Source organism: Echinops telfairi, unplaced genomic scaffold, assembly GCF_000313985.2.
Source record: "Echinops telfairi isolate 266 unplaced genomic scaffold, ASM31398v2 ScPeMD7_23;HRSCAF=83, whole genome shotgun sequence".
Classification (NCBI taxonomy): Eukaryota; Metazoa; Chordata; class Mammalia; order Afrosoricida; family Tenrecidae; genus Echinops; species Echinops telfairi.
Window position 1 is genome coordinate 31,097,774 of NW_022103920.1, and position 18,125 is coordinate 31,115,898.

Consider the following 18,125-nt stretch of genomic DNA (forward strand, 5'->3'; position numbering starts at 1 on the left):
CAAGTAGTTAGTGGATTTGAACCACTGACCTTACAGTTAGCAGCCTAACCCACCAAGGTTTTCCCATAGCAAATAGAAACATGAAATTGCTTTCTTAAGAAAAACAAAAACAAATAAACTCTTGAATGGTTGTAGAAGTATATTCATGTCTCAGCCTAAGAGAACATGAATTGGGTCACAAAAGTAATTTCCATAGGATATCATAGCCTAAGAAGACAATCTAGTATCAGAGCATGGTGAGGCAAAAAAAGTTCCTGGCATATTTAGGTAGCAATTTTCAGAACATAGATTAGTAACTTTTCCCTAAAATATGTATTTGATTTGTCCCTAATATCTACCTTTGTGTGTGTGTGTGTATCATCACTATCTCATCAAACTGTTTCCTAAAAGCTCAAATGATAATGTATTACGCCTTTATGGATTTACAGTAAACTTTAAATCTATCAGCTCCCAGCAACTGTGAACTGTATATCTGATAAAACATAATTGAAGCGCGAATAGAAGAAGTAACAGAAAACCAACTAATTATCACTTTACCTTACCATTAGTCATCTCTTGATTACCTGTACCAAAGGAAGGAGTGGCTAACAGAAAGTCACAGATAATCAATTGAGTGGGATTGAGTCCATGGCCTTGCGCTTAGTAGCTGAATTTCTAAATTGTCCAGTGTAACTTACTGCAAATGGGTTGTGAGGATGCCCATCACCAGAAGAGAGGCCACAGACACATAGTTTTGTTTCTGGAAGCAATTCCTAGATTGAACAAAGAGAATCAGAAGTTGGAATTTTTCCCCCACTCTTAAGGCTTAGGCTAATGATGTACATTATTATATTAAACATTTTAAAAAATTATCTTGGTATGTCAATATATGCAAGACTACTATATATCTGTCTTATTTCCTGAACTAGTACAGATTTAAAAACAAAAGATGATTCCCAGTTGTGAAATCTATTATTTGCACTATAACAAATTCACCAATAACAAAACAAAAAAAAATCATCTTCCAGGGAACTTTAGTTCCTATTTCTAAGAACTTAATTTTCCTACTTAGTTCATATTTCTAGGAAAATGGTGACCGATGTTTACAACACTCCAATAGATTTATATAGCACTGGGATTTTAGAGTGTGGGATGCGATTTGCCCTTTAAACATCACCACTATTCAACTGTTGTTTTGTTTTGTTTTTTAAAAGAAAAAAACACTCCTAGTTGATTATAGCCAATACAATTGACCATAATACTAACCACTCCTAGTTGATTGTAGCCAATACAATTGACCATAATCCTATGGTCATAAAGTAGAAGATCATAAGAATATCTTTAAATAAATTACCTGAGCCAAGCATCCCTACAACACAACTATTTTCATCAAAATAATTTAAGACTATGAACCAAGCTCCATAATCTCTGTTTAAACCTGTTGAATCATGCTATTTACATTGAAAACTACTCTATACACTCAAATGCATAGTTCACATTTTTATCTGGAAAAGCAAAGTGATTATTTATTGATAAATGACATGGAATGTCATTTTTTACCTAAGTAGCATTAGACATTTCAAAGATTTTGTCTGAAGGGCAAAAGGATTACACTGCATTTGAATAGACCATGTGACAACCCCTCCTTAGACTTCATGTATGATATGAAAGGATGATCCCCATTCATAAGATACACAAGGGAAATTATAACTCTACCAGAAAAGGAGCAAAGCAAGGAGTGATGTGGTGAGGGTGTCAGGGAGTATTTGTAGTGGTTTGATGCATGTAAATATTACATCTTATAAATAATTCTTCTCAAATACATCTCTGACGTTCAGGGGCTCTGTTTAAGACGTGGATTGTATGTGCTTTACACGACTATGTGCCATTTTCTCCACGAGAAGAGCTACATTAATGCAAACAAGAAAAATGGCTTCCAGGTTACCCCCATCCCTCTTCCCTATGAAGAAGGGTGTTACCTGATGCTGGCTGATGTGGATTTGGAGAAAATTGTTCAACTTCCATTTTACTGTCAGAATCCAACAAACACATTTTCATCTAAATTATTTTGTCAACAGCCTTGTAGTACCCTTGCTAACCTTATTTGGCACCAGTGCATAATTAGATACACAGGGGTGTGACTCCAATTGAAGGTGTTGGCATTGTAGCACTCTGTGAAAATATTAACTATGAGGTTAACTCCAATTTTCTCTTCTTTAATTAAATGCACATGGTACTAATGAGGTAACCTACTGTTCCTTGATAGCACTAATTAGCTAAGAGGAGAGTACACTCTCACACTGCAATTTAAACCTAAAAATAAGGTTGAAATATGCTAATTGCAGGCAATTTAAAACAGTACAAGTTGAAGAACTAGTCATAATAAGAGAAACTGACTGCTTTACAGCTAGGCAGCTGTAACTTTGGTTAAAATCAAAACAAGCCACACAATTTTTGGTCCATTATTTAACAAGGTCATAAGCATTCAAAAGAAAAATGAAATGTTATTCCATACCATAACAATGAAACAGACTAACCAGGAAAACAAGATCTCAGACAGGCACTCATCCACACACAACCAAAAGTAAGTGAGGGTGATGAGGACCCCAAACTTGTCAAGACACTATTTATAATTAATACTGAAAATTAAATTCCAGAAAGAAACCACGTCATCTTAAAAACCCATTCAAGCCCACAGAGATTAAAGAAACTATTGTAACTTGTATCACCAACATTTTCAAAAGATGCTGAGATACTGAAAACTTGCCATCCTGGCCATGGAGTCAGAGGGTGGAACACAAAGGGAAGTAGGTCTCAGTACTAAGAATTTTGGTTTAATACAGGAGAGGAATACGTGAGCAGCAAATGTCAAGCCAACATACGAAACTATGGGGAAAAATATACAAAAGATGGTATAGTCCCCAAACCCAATCTACTGCCATGGAGCTGCTTCTGCCTGATGGAGACCCTACAGGGGGAGTGGAACTGTCCCCAGGGTTTCCTGGCTGTACATCATTATGGAACGGCTGGGGGTGGGGGGTGAGGTTCCAGTTAACGACCTTGCTATTAACAGTCCAACTACTAAGTCACTGGGCTGAATTATCAGTAAAGTGATAACAAAAACCAGTTGCCTTCTAATCCATTCCAACTCATGCCACACAGAAGCCAAAAGATCAGAAGGGTGTCATTACAAGATTTTTTTTCACTAGATTTCTTCTATAATTTGGAGCTTTCGGATAAAAATAGATTGAAGCTTCACTGTGAGAGATGATGTTGTAGTTTCCCATTCTACACTCTAAAAATGCAGAAACAGAGCATCAGTGAATCTCAGGATGTAGCATCCAGCCACATCTCAAAATTTTCCAAATAGCCCTTTAACCAATAAATGTGACAACCTTGTCATCAGGATAGAGTCTGAATTATCTTTTGAATCATCAAGAGATCCTGTGACCTTTTGTTTGATGCAACGCATATTTTCACTATTTTTTGAGTCTCTTTATGGCGGTGCCATGATTACTGTGCTCGCCTGCTAACATAAGGGTCTGTGGTCCAAACCTACCAACCACTTCCTGGGAGAAAGATGGGGCCTTCTGCTTCCAGAAAGATGGGGACGTTCTATTAAGTTCTATAGGGTGACTGTGGTCAGAATCCACTCAAAGGCTGTGGGTTTGGTGTGGTTTTATGAGTCTCTGAAAGAGTTCAATGTATCACATTTTTACTAATTTGGAAAGATTAATTAACCAAAATAATCATTCTTCTGAACATGCCAAACCATGTCTGCTACCAAGGATATAAATAAACCACATTAAGATGATATTCTCATTAATTTCTCTCCAAGGACAAGACCTGCAGACTGCCCTCAGCCGAGCACTTTAGTGACTCTTCTCAGTCTGCTTATCACTTTACCTGCAAAGTCTTTAAAAGAGGCATACAGTTGAAGCAAAAGCTTTGGGTGAGCAAAAAAGCAAGCCAACAAACAATAAAACAGAATTTTTAAAGAGTTCAACTTTATCTTACATTTATTGAACAGTAAAAAGTTAGGAAAATATCAAACAGATTGAAAGGAAGGGTTTTTAAGTAAATCCCAATTAATTATTTCTGGAGTTACAAGTGAGTGAGCATCAACTTTGTAGCACCATTGGCCAGTCACTGCAGCTTGCCAGGATTTAAAACAAAACAAAAACACCCACACAACTCCTTCTAGACTGCCTTAGAGGTTTTGACAATAGAAAGACAATGCTGGCAACAAGTGCTAATGAATCTCTGATCAACCATGCTCTAATAGACCCCTGAAGTTGCAGGACTATGAAGGAGTATTAGGGGGAATGAAATCAGACAGCCATTTAGGAATGGGTCTCCTGGAGCCAACCTGACATATCCCAGCACATCACAGGGAAGCCCAATGTAAATGGATATTTTAAGTGTTTGCATCTGTTTCAAATGAGCACCAAAGAACCTTTGCGCAATGAGGAGGCTTCCAGGACAATGTACTGGTATGGACTTTCAACATTAACCTCGGAAACAATCTGTTCTTCAGTTTAATATAGATTGTTGTCATTTTCTGTTAAAACAAAAAGAGTACATCATTTAGAAGTAAAAAATAAAAATAATAAGGATACTGGCTCTAGAGACAGGCTGCAGGGGTTAAGATCCTGGCTCAAGCACTTACTTGTGGCGTGACCTTGAACAAGTTAGTTAGCCTTTCAGGGCCACTCTCTCTAGAAAGGGATGGGGTAATCAATAACACCCTCCTCCAAATCCTCGGCTGTTCTGGAGTAGATTGCAATTCATAGTAGCCCAGCAGGACAGAGTATCCCTGCCTCATTGAATTTCCAACGCTGTACCTATTTAAGGCAGCAGACTGCAACATCATTTTCCATTGTTGGGGCCGGTGGGTTTGAACCACTGATTTTTGATTAGTAGCAAAGTTCTTTCATTTCTGCTTCACCAGGGCTCCTTGTTAACCCTCTCATAGCGTTACTAAATGTATTAATTTTAAGTTCTTAGAACAGTGCTAACACTTATATAATTAATATTTATTAGCTATCATTTTTGTTAATAAGTACTCAATTTTGTTCCCATTGGGGGGAAAAATAAGCATCTACTGTGTTTAAAAGAAGCCCTAGTGAGTGGCCCAACAGTTTAGTATCGGGCTGCTAAATGGAAAGTTGGCAGGTCAAATTTACCCTAGAGCTCATAGGTAGTAAAGTCAAAGAACAAAAATCACATCCATCGAGTTGACGCCAACTCATAATGATGCTACAGGGCACAGTAGGACTGCACCTGTAGGTCTCTGAGATTGTAAAAGGACAGAGGCTTGGTGTTCCCCATGGAATAGCTGGTGGTTTTACAGAGCTGACCTTGGGGTAACAGCCCAACACTTAACCACTATGTCAGCAAAACTCCTTAAGTACAAAGAGGCAGTCACTTTCTCACAGTAAAGATTACAATCTACAAAAGCCAAAGGGGATGTTCTGATCTGACACAGGGGTTTACAATGAGTTGACAACCAACCAAACATCACCTAACAGAACAAAGCTATGTACAAAACGACAAGATTGCACATTGTTTGTGCTCAAATACTAAGCTAAAGGCTGGTGGTTCGACTCCAGCTTTCCCACAGAAGAAAGGCACCCTTCAGAAAGTTCTGTGAAGCAGAACTGCTCTGTAACAATGGGGTTTCCATCAGTCAGAATCAACTCTGTGGCAATGGATTTGAGATCTTTCTTTTTTAATGGGTTATAAGACGCCATTATATACTGTAGCTCCACTTCCACCAAGCTGATTTTGACTCACAGGACCCCTATAGGGCAGAACTTCGTACGGTTTCTGAAACTATACATATCTATAGGAGCAGATAGCCTATCTGGTGGGCTTGAACGGCCAACCTTGCTGCTAGCAGCCTGCTGTTTAACCAGCAGTGCTCCTGGTGATCTTTGAACAGAAGAAAAAGATACTCATTTTCAAGTGAGACCAACTTCAGAAGACTTGCAGAGGATCTGGATGAACAAGTGAGGGAGTGAGGGGTAAGGGACTCTAGGGGAGGCAGTGCTATCCCGAGCTAAGGTAACAAGAGAAAAGTTTCCAAAGAGTGGAGAGAAATGTATTTCCTTTGAAAACAATCAATTAGACATGGTTGCAGGGCATCTAGTCAGCTGTTTCTAGCAGACTCTTTAAACTTTGATGCAGGAGAGAAAACATGATCTGTAGAGACCTGAAACTTATTATCTTATCTGGACATGGTCCCAAAGGGAATAGGGTCCTGAAGAAAGCTCAGGTGAGTATCGATCCTCCACCTGAACTATGTGTCAGCATCGTCTAGGTACTATGACTAAATATTGATGCTGGACCGCATCTCTTTCAGTTTCTGATTTAAATAGGCTGGCGTGCACACCAAATAAAGATATTGTGCAATCAGAGTTTAGCACCACTGATAAAGAAATGGAGCAGAACTTAGATGATTGAAAAAGTCATCAAAGGACCTAAGAGAAGTGGTGTCAGATGTCTCAAAAGTTAGCAGGATCTACAAGGAGGAGGGCTGAATATCAATAGAACAATTGCAGGAAGACAACAGGAATAGCACAAGGCAAAATGTCATAAAGAAGTGAAGAAAGTTCAAGGGTAAACAACTGATTTCAGAAGTTCGATGCTGGACAAAAGAGGGCTAGAGAGACAGTGTGATATAAAACTACAGTTTGCTTCTTCCTTGTGGACTTAGCTGATGCCTCACTTAGATGGCTGCTTGCCTCTATACTCCAAGGATTGTAAATAATAAAATCCAAATCTGGAGGAGGAAATGATATTAACATTAAATTCTGAACACCTGGTTTGCAGGAGGCTTTGAATGACAGTGAAAGCCCAAAATCCATTTGAAGGGTCCCCATATGGATTAAGCCTCAAGGGAATTTTCTCTGGCCATAGTCCTGGGATGTGAATAGGCTTACCATCCAGACAGAGAACATAGTAGTCAATGATGGCAAAAGTAGTTAGGTAACAATGTGGCACATTCTAGTTTGTTCTCCATTTTGACCCCTGTTAAATTTGTTCCAGTTGTTAATATTTTCTGCTTTCTTTTTTATTTTTCTCCATTTAATTTTGTTATTGGGTTTATTTGTTTTGTATGTTTTTCTTTATGTGAAATCCAGGAAAGGTAAATCTATAGAGATCATACAGGATTAATAATTTTCTTGGGGAATGGCAGGAGAAGTTGGGAAGAAATGGGGAGCCAACAACTATGAATACAAGAAAGAAGAAAATATCCCAAAATTGATTGTGGTGATCAATATACAACTCTTCTTAATATGATTGTACATTCATATTGTATAATATCTGAATTATTTGTGAATAACACTATTGAGAATTATGGTTTCACAGGATTTTGTGTTTTTGTTTTACTCTTGGTTTTTGAAGCTGGAAAGACTCCTAGAAGCATGAGATAAGGTTACGAGACAGGAGACCATTGTGCAGTAGGTTGTGGGAAAGCTTACGGGAGGCGTGCACCACGGACAGACACCGTGCCTTTTCACTTGATGCTCTGCTGTTTAGGGATCCGTGCACAAGAAAACAAAACACTGCCCGGTCCTACGCATCCTCACAGTCATTGCTTTCTTTCACACCATTTTTACTCCGCGGGGCCAACCCGAAGCATAGAGGTTTTTCCTTTTTATTTTTGCTGGCCCTCTCCTAAATACGATGTTCTTTTTCAGTGATTGGTCTCTCTTGATAATCTTTCTAAAGTACATGAAATGAAGCCTCGAGCTCCTCAATTCTAAGAAACATCAGGACTAACCTGTTTCCAAGAATGCTTTGCTTGCCTATCTCACAGTCCATATTCTTTGACAACATTACAATCCAAAGACATCAGCTTATCAGCTTTCATTTTTCATTGTCCAACGTTTGCATGCATAAGAGGCAACTGACAACACCATGGCTGGTGTCAGGTTCACCCCAGTTCTGACAACAAGTGACATCTTTGATCTTACTCTGGAGATCTTTTGCAGCAGAGGATTTGAAGCATCTAGTGCTGAAGACCAGAATACAGCCTTCAGTATCAATAGAGAAGTGGTGTCTCGGTTCCTAAGACCATCGGAAACATGTATTTTCCGATGGTCTTGGGTGACCCAAAGTGGCGATGACTCACAGGTTGAGAACCGCTGCCTAACTCATGCTCCTCTTGTGCTGCCAAAGCTGGGTCCCTAACAACCTCTGGTGGGCACGAGCAGGCGTGGTGACCAACTCCACATCAGGCTCTCCAATGTGTTGTTTAGCAAGTCGAAGGAAGGGCCGGCTTTCCAAAGCTGTGGCTCCTTTTGGCAGGAATGTCAAAGGACCGGAGGCTCTTCTTTCGGTGGAAGGTGATGGATTTTGCCTCCACTTTCCTGTCCCTGATGTCCACTTTATTGCCACACAGCATGATGGTAATGTGTCACTCACTTGAACCAGACTCCTCTGTCTGTTAGGCACTGTCTTGTAAGTAACCCTCGAAGTGACGTCGAACATGCTAATGGCACACTGGACTCGGTTACAGGCTTTTAATATGTTTTTCTATAAGTGAAATCCAGGATAGGTAAATCTGATCTATAGAGACAGTAACTAGATTAATGGTTTCTTGGGGGTCTGATAGAGGAGGTTGGGGGGCGGGGATGGGGAGCTAATAAGTACAAGAAAGAGGAAAATATTCTGAAATAGCGTGTGATGATCATTGTAGAACTCTTAGTAAGAGTGAACTACTGAATTGTATGGTATGTGAATTATATGGCAACAAAGCCATTTTTTAAGAAAAAAATCCACCCATTTTAAGCTTGAGTGTCATTAATCAGTATAATTTTTAAAAAATCTTCCATCTAGGAAGTGCATGCTAAATTGATACCAATTGATAGATAACAAACTTAACCTAAGAATCCAAATTTGTTACTGATTACTAAAATATTGAAATTTAAAATGTGGGTAAGATTTACTTGACAGAAAACAAACCTACGTAAATATAAATTATATGATTTTTTTAAACTTTGGGAACATTTACATTGTCTATATGAGACATATTTGTATAAATCTGTGAAATCACACATGAATTTGTTACTATGGGCTATTTCTCTTTATCTGTAGTTCTTCATAGTCTTTCATATCTTTGTTGTTGGAAAGAGTGGGATTCTTGGACAGGAAAATGGTTGCCAAGTCAGGCTACAAAATTGTAGCAAGCCAACTTACAACTACTACGGACTTACTGTTGGCTTTGCCTATCTAGAAAAACTTGCTATTGTGAACTGGGTAAAAATTTACTGAGAAAATCAGCTTTCCATTCAACAGTTCATAATGTTTTGTTGCATGTCATTGATTACAATCCTGCAATTAATTGTCCCAATTCCTCCCACGTACTTACATATACAGCATCCTCCCATAATTATGATCTAAATCAAAGATGCATAATAGAAACTCAGTCTGAATGGGTGTGGGAGGGGAAGTGGGATCACACCATGAACACATATGGATTTTACAGAAAATATTTGAACGTCTGTATTAACCTTTGTGGTAAATATATTCATCAATGTGGTGGAATAGACAGGGGTCAAAAATAGAAAACTTAGATGTGATAACACACTTTGAGGAATGGGTTCCTGGGCCTGGGGACTCGGGACCGTCGTTTGAAGGGACACTGAAGTCAATTGGCATAACACAGTTGACAAAGACAGTGCTCTACATCCAACTTTGGTGAGCAGCAAATGGGTTCGAATGGGTTCTTACAGCCTGTATGTGAGCCTCTACAAGGAGCGCTGGAGGCACCGCGAGTTACCACACTGGGCTGCTAACCACGAGGTTGGTGGTGACTCTCTACCATGTAAGGTTCGACAATGGAAACACTTAGTTCAGCGGACTAAGAAGCACATGGGCATCAGCCTCCCTGAACCCACTACCCACTTCTCGGAAAGAGATCACATTAAAAGGCCCTCGGTGAAAGACTGGGAGAAAAAAACCATGGAACAAACCCCAAACCACAGAAAAGACCAGGCTTACTGGTTGGATAGAGACTGAGAATCCCAAGACTGTGGCGCCTCGTTTCCCTTCAGGTCTGGAAATGAATTCACCCCCCATGACTCAATTTTCAACCAAACAACAGAAAGACCTATAAGGGGAACAATGACCCTAGGGAGGGGGGTGTACATACTTCAGAAGAATCAATCATTTGAGATGAAAAAGGCAATAGTTAACTCAGGGTTTATTTTTATTTGTACTGTTGTTGTTAGTCAGTTTCAACTCATAGCAAGCCTATGTACAACATAGTGAGACAGTGCCTATTCCTGTATCATCCTCTCAAATGTTATGTTTAAACCCCAAGGCTCAGTTATTTATTTGCAATAACCTCCAATGATTATGGGCAAATGGATAGGACAGGCTGTGTGTGTGTGTGTGTGTGTTACAGATTCAAGCAATGAGTTGAGTGGCCTTAAACTTCAGAATTAAAGGGGTGTGTGTGTGTGTGTGTGTGTGTGTGTGTGTGTGTGTGTATGAATGTGGTGTGTATACGACAGAGAGAGCACAATGCTCAACCAATCTCTCTCCCTTTCCCAGGATCTTGACACTTGAAGGTGCGTGATCTACGTACAATAATCAGAGGAAGTTCATCCAACATGGTGACTGGAAGCCAAGGGTCTTGTCCATTGGTTCCTGTGTTACATTTTGTCCTTTCTGAGACCACATTTTATTTAGCATTTTTCTGAGTGATTTTGTTGTTTCCTTTTATGACTATCTGTATGACTTTTTAACAACTGTTATGTACTAACAAGACTTACTGAAAACATTTTAATCAACAATCACACTGCCCCAAACAGGATTAAACTTTGGTAACTTTTAAAATATGCTTTGGAGGAAACTTTAGGCCCTGATCCAATGTATAGAATAGACCAAAGATAAGAACGGAATTCTTGAACTTGGTCTAATGTTTTATGATTTACACACACAAGTAAAATCATTACAAATTGCTGTTATAATGTCAGCCTTATCTTTTTCCCTTTCCTAAAATATCAGCTTGTATGATCAAACCTTACACTCTTCAAAAACATTTGCAATATGATATGCAAAAACAGTGAAATAAGGTTAAGGTGACCAGATTTTAACATTGATAAAGCGGGACAAAAGTGGGACACCATTGATAAAACTCATATCCTGGCGAAATAGCTACATGGCATCCGAAAACCTTATACCCTAGCTTGTCGTGCATTCTTTCCAAAAATTGGGACTTTCTAAAAACGCCGTGGGATGTGGGAAAATTGTTAAAAATCAGGACTGTCCTGCCAAAAGCGGGACGTCTGGTCACCTTAATAAGGTATTAAATGAAAATATACAAATATGGACAACTATTTATGAATATATTGGTTAGTAGTTGACAATGACATAGTTTATAATTTAAGAGTATATGTTGTTTCATTTTCCCTGTTTAACAGATTGTAGATTAAGAATAAGAAATCTATTTATCAATAAAAAATGTTTACTGGCAAGCATTGTCTCTCAATCCAGATACTAAAACGATTTGGAAAATTAAAAATTCTTATGGTTAATACTACTGACACTGTAAATCCACTGACACTCACACATTAAGATCCAGTCTCTATTCCATTGTTAAAAGAGAACTGAGGGATTAAAGCCTACAGAGTACAATTCTAGGATCCAGCCTGACATTTTTCACTTTGTGCCTACTCAATCCCCTTTTCAATCTGAGAACTACTGTCGTAACTGGCACATATTGGTAAGCTTGTTAGAAATCCCAGAAGAAAAGCCAAGACTAGAAAAGATAGGGACACCAAGCTCATCTCTCTAAGTAAGATTGAGTTCAAAGATGGAGCCAATGGGCTGACTGCTGATTTTGAGAAGGAAAAGACCTCTACCTGTTCATTGATCACCTAGGCAATTTGAATCTAAAGGGATGTCAGTTCTGTATTGTTCCCATACCTGCAGGTGCTGAAAACAAAACAATAGCCATAGTGGACATGCAAGGTGATAGTTTAAGAGGGAGGACGGCAGCACTCCACAGACATTCACTTGTGCGATGGTCCTCAGGAGAGCAGGTGCTCTGTTGTGTTCTGTGTACTTGTTACTTGAGGGAGCCTCGTTTGCTTTATCTGAGAAAGCACTTTAATCACTAGGAGAGGTGGGGGGTGATCGGGAGCCTTGTGTTCTCACACACTTCTGAAGCGTAGGAGACATCATCATTTCATATTACATAATAATTCTTTAGTAGATATCATGAACAGGTTCTTCTGGAGAGGCGTTTTTCTGGGTATACTGAGGATAGGCAGGTACAGCTTGTGCTCACAAATGAATAATAATGTTTAGTTTTTGGTACTTCTAACATATTTTGTGGTCTCAAAAGAAAAAAAAAATACAGAGATCTCCCTTTTACGCCTTGAGGAGGCGAAGTGAGCTAAGACAAGGAGAAGTACAACATGGTATAACGTTTTATGAAGGGAGGGAGTTTCATGCAAGTGCCATCCTAAGAGGGGGCTCCCAAAAAAGTTCCTGGGAAAATGCAGTGATCTTTTCAAAGAGGCTGGGCTTCACAGCCAGAGCTATGACATGTGTGCATGCACGGAGAATCATGGGGACACAGAGCAGGGGCACTCGTGCCACACGGAAAGAAAGACATTTTAGACTCAGGGATGGGCATTAGGTATATAAAGAAGGGCTAATGTGACATAGCAGTGGGGAGCAGTGCAGAGCAAAAGCAAAGTTTGTTTGAAGTCTTGAAGGTATCTGACCTTGGCTTCATTCAATAACACCCAGAGTCTAGCAGGGTCCGGGGGAGAGTGTGAGGGAAAGAAGGCTAAGGCTGTCTGTCTACAAGGGGAGGATAGAGCGAGAAGCAGCAGTCAGATCCCAAGCGTCTCCAGCAACATGAAGTGGTCGTTATGAAATGCAAATGTACACATCACTTGCCTCTTTTTCTTGGAGAAGAGACTAACGGGTCAAGTTCACATGAACATGCCCAGAGGTACGACTACTATAATCCAGAGGTAATTAGAACCAGTGCAGAATGGCAGGTTGCATTTTTTAAATCTCGATGGTGGCAAGAAATAACTTTTTGTTTCAAGGGATTCCCCCTTCCTCTTCCATCCAATCAGTTGCTTTCCTGTGATTGTACGTGTATTTTATTCCTTAATATTCCTTCCCAAATTCTTAAAATACCCGAGTAAATGTGAAGACATTTAAAATCCATTCAGTACCAAAAATTCTTCTTGGAAAATTCTGCTCACAAATGATCGACTTTAACTTCCCTGAATCGTATTGCCACAGAGGTAAAAAAGAATCACTTTCATTTAATGTCATAGAAGTAAAAGTGATGAAAATAGCTTAATTTGACACGGCAGTATATTTTAATTTTCAAAACAGTTTTATGGTCAACTAAATAGCAGAAACTTTTGGAAGACACACTCAGTCCAATGGCATAGTACAAAGCTAAAGGAAGTGGAATGGCTATTTTAGAATTTGGGGTTCAGACACAAAAAGAAAAGCTCCCTACTCAATTCAAACGGGATCTTTCCCCTTTCGTTGCTACTTGGGGCATTCAGAATATAATTTCACAGATGATATATTTTCCTTAATGTGATTTCCAGACTATATCTAATGGAAAATGCCTGGTTAGGATTAAGAGACATAGTACAGATGTTAAACTACATTTGCATGCAATTATTTCTAAAACAAATGCCAAGGTACAGCATCTATTGAAATGGCTTTCAGGATGGCTGGCATAACATATTAAACCAGCTTCCCATCTCTGAGGAAGTCTATATTCTGGAGATTTCTAATCATGGCACGCAGCACAGAATAAACCTTAGATTTTTCACCTTGAGTCGCTACCCAAAAATGTACAGATATAGGCTCCAGCCCAAGGGTTTAGAGCAAGGATTAATGCTTTTTAAAGTAAACTTCTGCTTACTATGAAAAGCATTTCTTCATGTTAGTTTCAGGAGATAAAAATAAAATTACTGCAAGTTAAAACAACGATTTAATATGTAGAACAGATCAGCACGGTTGTCGATTGGATGCACTGTGCAGTGTTCAACTTTTGTGGGGGTACTTTTTTCAAGATGAAAAAATATTTTTTTCTAGTAGTCTTACAGAGATACACTTTGAAAATTACAAACTCTTATTCATGGTACTTCTAAAATGTATCTGTCACGAATTTAATCAGAAATATCAGAAGCAGCGAATGGTAGAGGCAAAAATATTCACTGTTTGGCTTGTATAGGACATTCATCTTTTCGTCATTCACTAATCCTGGATGTTTAGGAGTTTGTGGATTGGACAAGGCCATGATCTTTTCCATGGAAATGTATTTTGGGATTAGTCGTTGATTTGATGAATGAAGCATGAAGTTGCCACTGTTAGTAACTATTAAGATCAAACAAAAGACTACCAGTATCATACTATTTATTTTTCCAAATTCATCAGAACCATGTCTTTCAGGATGTGTTTTAGTCCACAGTAGGGAGTGGCTCAGATCATGGGTATCCCCAGGAACGTGGGTGAGGACAGGGGATGTGGCAGCTCCACCTCTGATCCCTGCAGAGCGAGCAGCAGCAGCCTCGGATCAGCTACTTTTCATCCGCTGTTGGAATCAGTGGCAGCTCCTTCTCACCAATAATGATAAATGACAGACTCTTTAATGAGGAATAAAGGCTTCGAGTTGCACAAACAAACACTTCCTTGTTTGTATTTTTGATCATGGCATGTCTCTGTCAACTTCCCCCCATTCGATGTCGCTCCCTGCGGATTGGATGTGGGGTAGAGATATGATTATCAGGAGGAAGTGGATCAAAGAGTTTTAAAATAGCACTCTTCCCAAGATAAAGTATTTCAGTATTCAACCCAAGAAGCTTTGATGATGCTCAGGAAACCTCCAATAGAGGTGCATCAATACCAAAGACTTTTTCTTTTAAAAGAGTACTCCACACATTACTGCCTAATCAGCTAACTTAATTCACAAGACCCACTGCTTTCTCAAAAGTGTTTCCCAACAAGTGGGGATGACGTCTATGAGGGCACTTCAAAATGTTTATGGTAAAACTCCACTATTTTTGAATTCCATTTTTCAACAATGAAAAAATATCATAAAGTACATGGGAATATAGTTTAATCAAAACACTGCCATCGAGTCAATGCTGACTCATAGCAACCCACTCTGAGTTTCCGAGACTGTTTACAGGAGTAGAAAACCCAATCTTTCTCCCATGGAGCGGTTGGTGGTCTCAAACTGTCCACCATGTGGATTGCAGCCCAACTCATTACCACTACACCACCAGGCTCCTATAAAGAGAAAGAATAATCACAACAGAATCTTCCAATGGTAGTTGTGATGGAGACCCCTTCTCCACGGAAAAGACCTCTACATCCCACAATCCCTGACTTGGGAAGCACTGCTGATTTTAACCACACAACTCATGTGGATTCCACAAAAAGAAGATATCCAAGAGAATGCAGTTCCCAGGTTACAAGTAAGACCACTTCCTAACGGTGACATTAAGAATTTTCCAGGGTCCCTGCTTGTGTCTGTGTGATTCAGTCATGGCTGAAAAAGAGTCACCAGGACAGAATGTCATTTTTGAAGTTCTGGGGAACCAGAAAGCCAGAAGGAGAAAGATTATTAAAAAGAACTGTGCTTAATATCCTCCTCACAAATAGAAAACATGACAAATATGACTTGTGTAAAATCTCTGTCCAAGACACTATCTTAGATATAGCCATCTACATGTATCATCAAGGAGCTTCCAATCAGCTCAGGACGAAGAAAAACTTCTCAGGCAGTGGCGACCCATCACGATAATTGGGAGTACAAATGCCTCACACAGACAGATGGGGGAACTCTTAGTAAAAGGTGTCCTCTGCTCATGAAACGTGGTTTCAAATGCTCAAATTAGCATGTAAAGGTTTTAAGTCCTAAAATATAATAGAAGATAAATAGATTTCATGATGGAATAAAATTGTTTTAAGAATTTAGATGCAATTTTTCCAAAGAACAAGCTTCTTTGGGAGTTTTTAGATCCACAAACCTGGGAAGCTTAGATGAGTGGTGAATAAGAAAAGAGGAAAGATCAAAAGGTGTCATGGTAATCATTGCATATCCAAATAAAGAAAGAAAATAGAAGTCCAACGGTAGACCAACTCAAACTTTCATAAGATCATCACAATTATACACATTGAAACGATACATAAAGACTATATTTTTTATATAGAACAGAGTTTGCACAGGACGACATGTTCCAGATTTAGGGTGTCTTACTCTCTATTAGAATTTGGTCATTTCTAGCCAGCACCAAGTTCCATTACCCAACAGCTGCTCTCAAGAATGAAGCTAATTTACATTTAAAATAGGAGTACAGTCTACTCTTTAAAAGCACAATGGTAAACACACCAATTTGACAATTACATTAATATAAGTATTTGCATAATCTGTCTTCCACACCTGTTCTTAATTTGAAGCAGCTGCAGGACAAATCACATTACACAAATCTGAATGGGTGTGTGGACACTTCAAAGAGTAATCTACCTCTTATTTTTGAAAGAAATCTTATTTTTAAAATGTTTTCTGACTATAAAAATTTTGATGAGTTTAGTAGAAGTCATCTCTTATATGTATTACTTAACATTAACTAGTAGAATTAACTTTATTCCAAATAGCTCTGTTCATATTTTGGGCTTCTTTGCTATCTACATATTATAGTAGTAATTTTTATTTCTAGTTATTTATTTTGATAACATGTATAGGCATAAAAAGATTCCAAGACCAATAAATAAAATATATATCTATGTAACATCAATACAGGATGTAATGAGAGAATCAACAGTGAATGCATTAATAGAGCATAAAATGAAGTGAGCTTCTGTCACAGATAATCGTGGGATCTTCTGGCTGCGCCTCTCTTCAAAGCTGGATTCCAGTTATGTTTTACGAAACATATTTCAAAATTTAATATGCAGACATTTACCTTCATTTTCTAGAAGGCCCAGCTTGTTTGCGTGAGTATTCAAACCACACACTCCGAGTCTTCTAAAAGGAAGTCAGTTTATTATTGTTACATGCTGTCCTAGTGCACAAATTTGAAATCATTCAGTTTGCTTCTAGCTGGTAGACTATAAGACAGCCATGTAATCTGTCAACAAAATTAATCTTCCATTATGAATGGGAAATGAAGTTAGAGCCTTCTAAAGATGTTATCTATTTCCTGAAAAATGAATGAGCGCAAGCACAGTAATGAACCGGGGCTACAAAGCAGATCGCTTATTGATGTGCTGCTGACCTCTGAAGAGGTAAACTTTATAAACCGTTGAGTTCCCGGCCCAGCTTCTCATTCAGGATTTCATTTTTATAAGCACCCATGTGATAGCAGAAGAATGCAATACAGAGACAACACATTGCTACTTAGATTTTGATTACCTTTGCATGTGCATTATTTCATAACTCTGACCACAAAGGAGAAAACTGAGGCTCAGAAGAGTGAAGTGACTCCCCAGGTGACGACAACTTTTAACCCTGTTATGACTCAATTACATTGACCCCCAAGTTGAGTAGATTATTTAAATAGATCCATATTTATAAATGTATATGAATGAATGCATTTATTTATTTAAACACATAATTATGAGGATTATAAATAAAAAGCATTCATTTCAGTACTAGAATTTTCACAGGGTGCTTTCTAAAATTTTTCCATTTCACACTATATATTTCACTGCATAGCTTTGAAAGTACTAAGACCAATGCTTCCTTAAGGTGACTACAAATTTTATTTTAGAACAACATATTACAAAGTCTTATCAAGAATAAGATCAGTTACTTCCAGAGTATAAAAATAATTTTATCACTGTATAATTTAGGCAATAAAGCCAAGCTATAGTGATTGTGAAAAAGATTAAGAAAAAGGAAAACAATTTTTGCAGTTCTGACATCTATAAAATTATATTTCTAATGATTCCTTATTTTACTTTTTTTTCCCAATAAAACCCTTGCACATATAATAAACCACACAGAAAAGTACTTAAAACAGATAAGCTGGCATGCCAAGGGGTATGTGGAAGTTAACAGAAAACATACTTTATCTATGTAATGAAAATGCTGAATGTATACTAGTCTAACAACATTTTTGTTTGCTTTTTCC

The 18,125-nt window shown here is 38.4% G+C and overlaps 1 protein-coding gene across 1 annotated transcript in view; it reads right to left on the reverse strand.

Moving 5' to 3' along the window:
- The window catches only part of FOXP2 (forkhead box P2), a 301,261-nt gene that overhangs the window by 140,914 nt on the left and 142,222 nt on the right, over nt 1-18,125 (reverse strand). Inside the window, exon 4 of the mRNA XM_045288939.1 lies at nt 678-752. Within this exon, the coding sequence (XP_045144874.1) occupies nt 678-752 (75 nt within the window). The remainder of the gene's footprint in view (nt 1-677; nt 753-18,125) is intronic.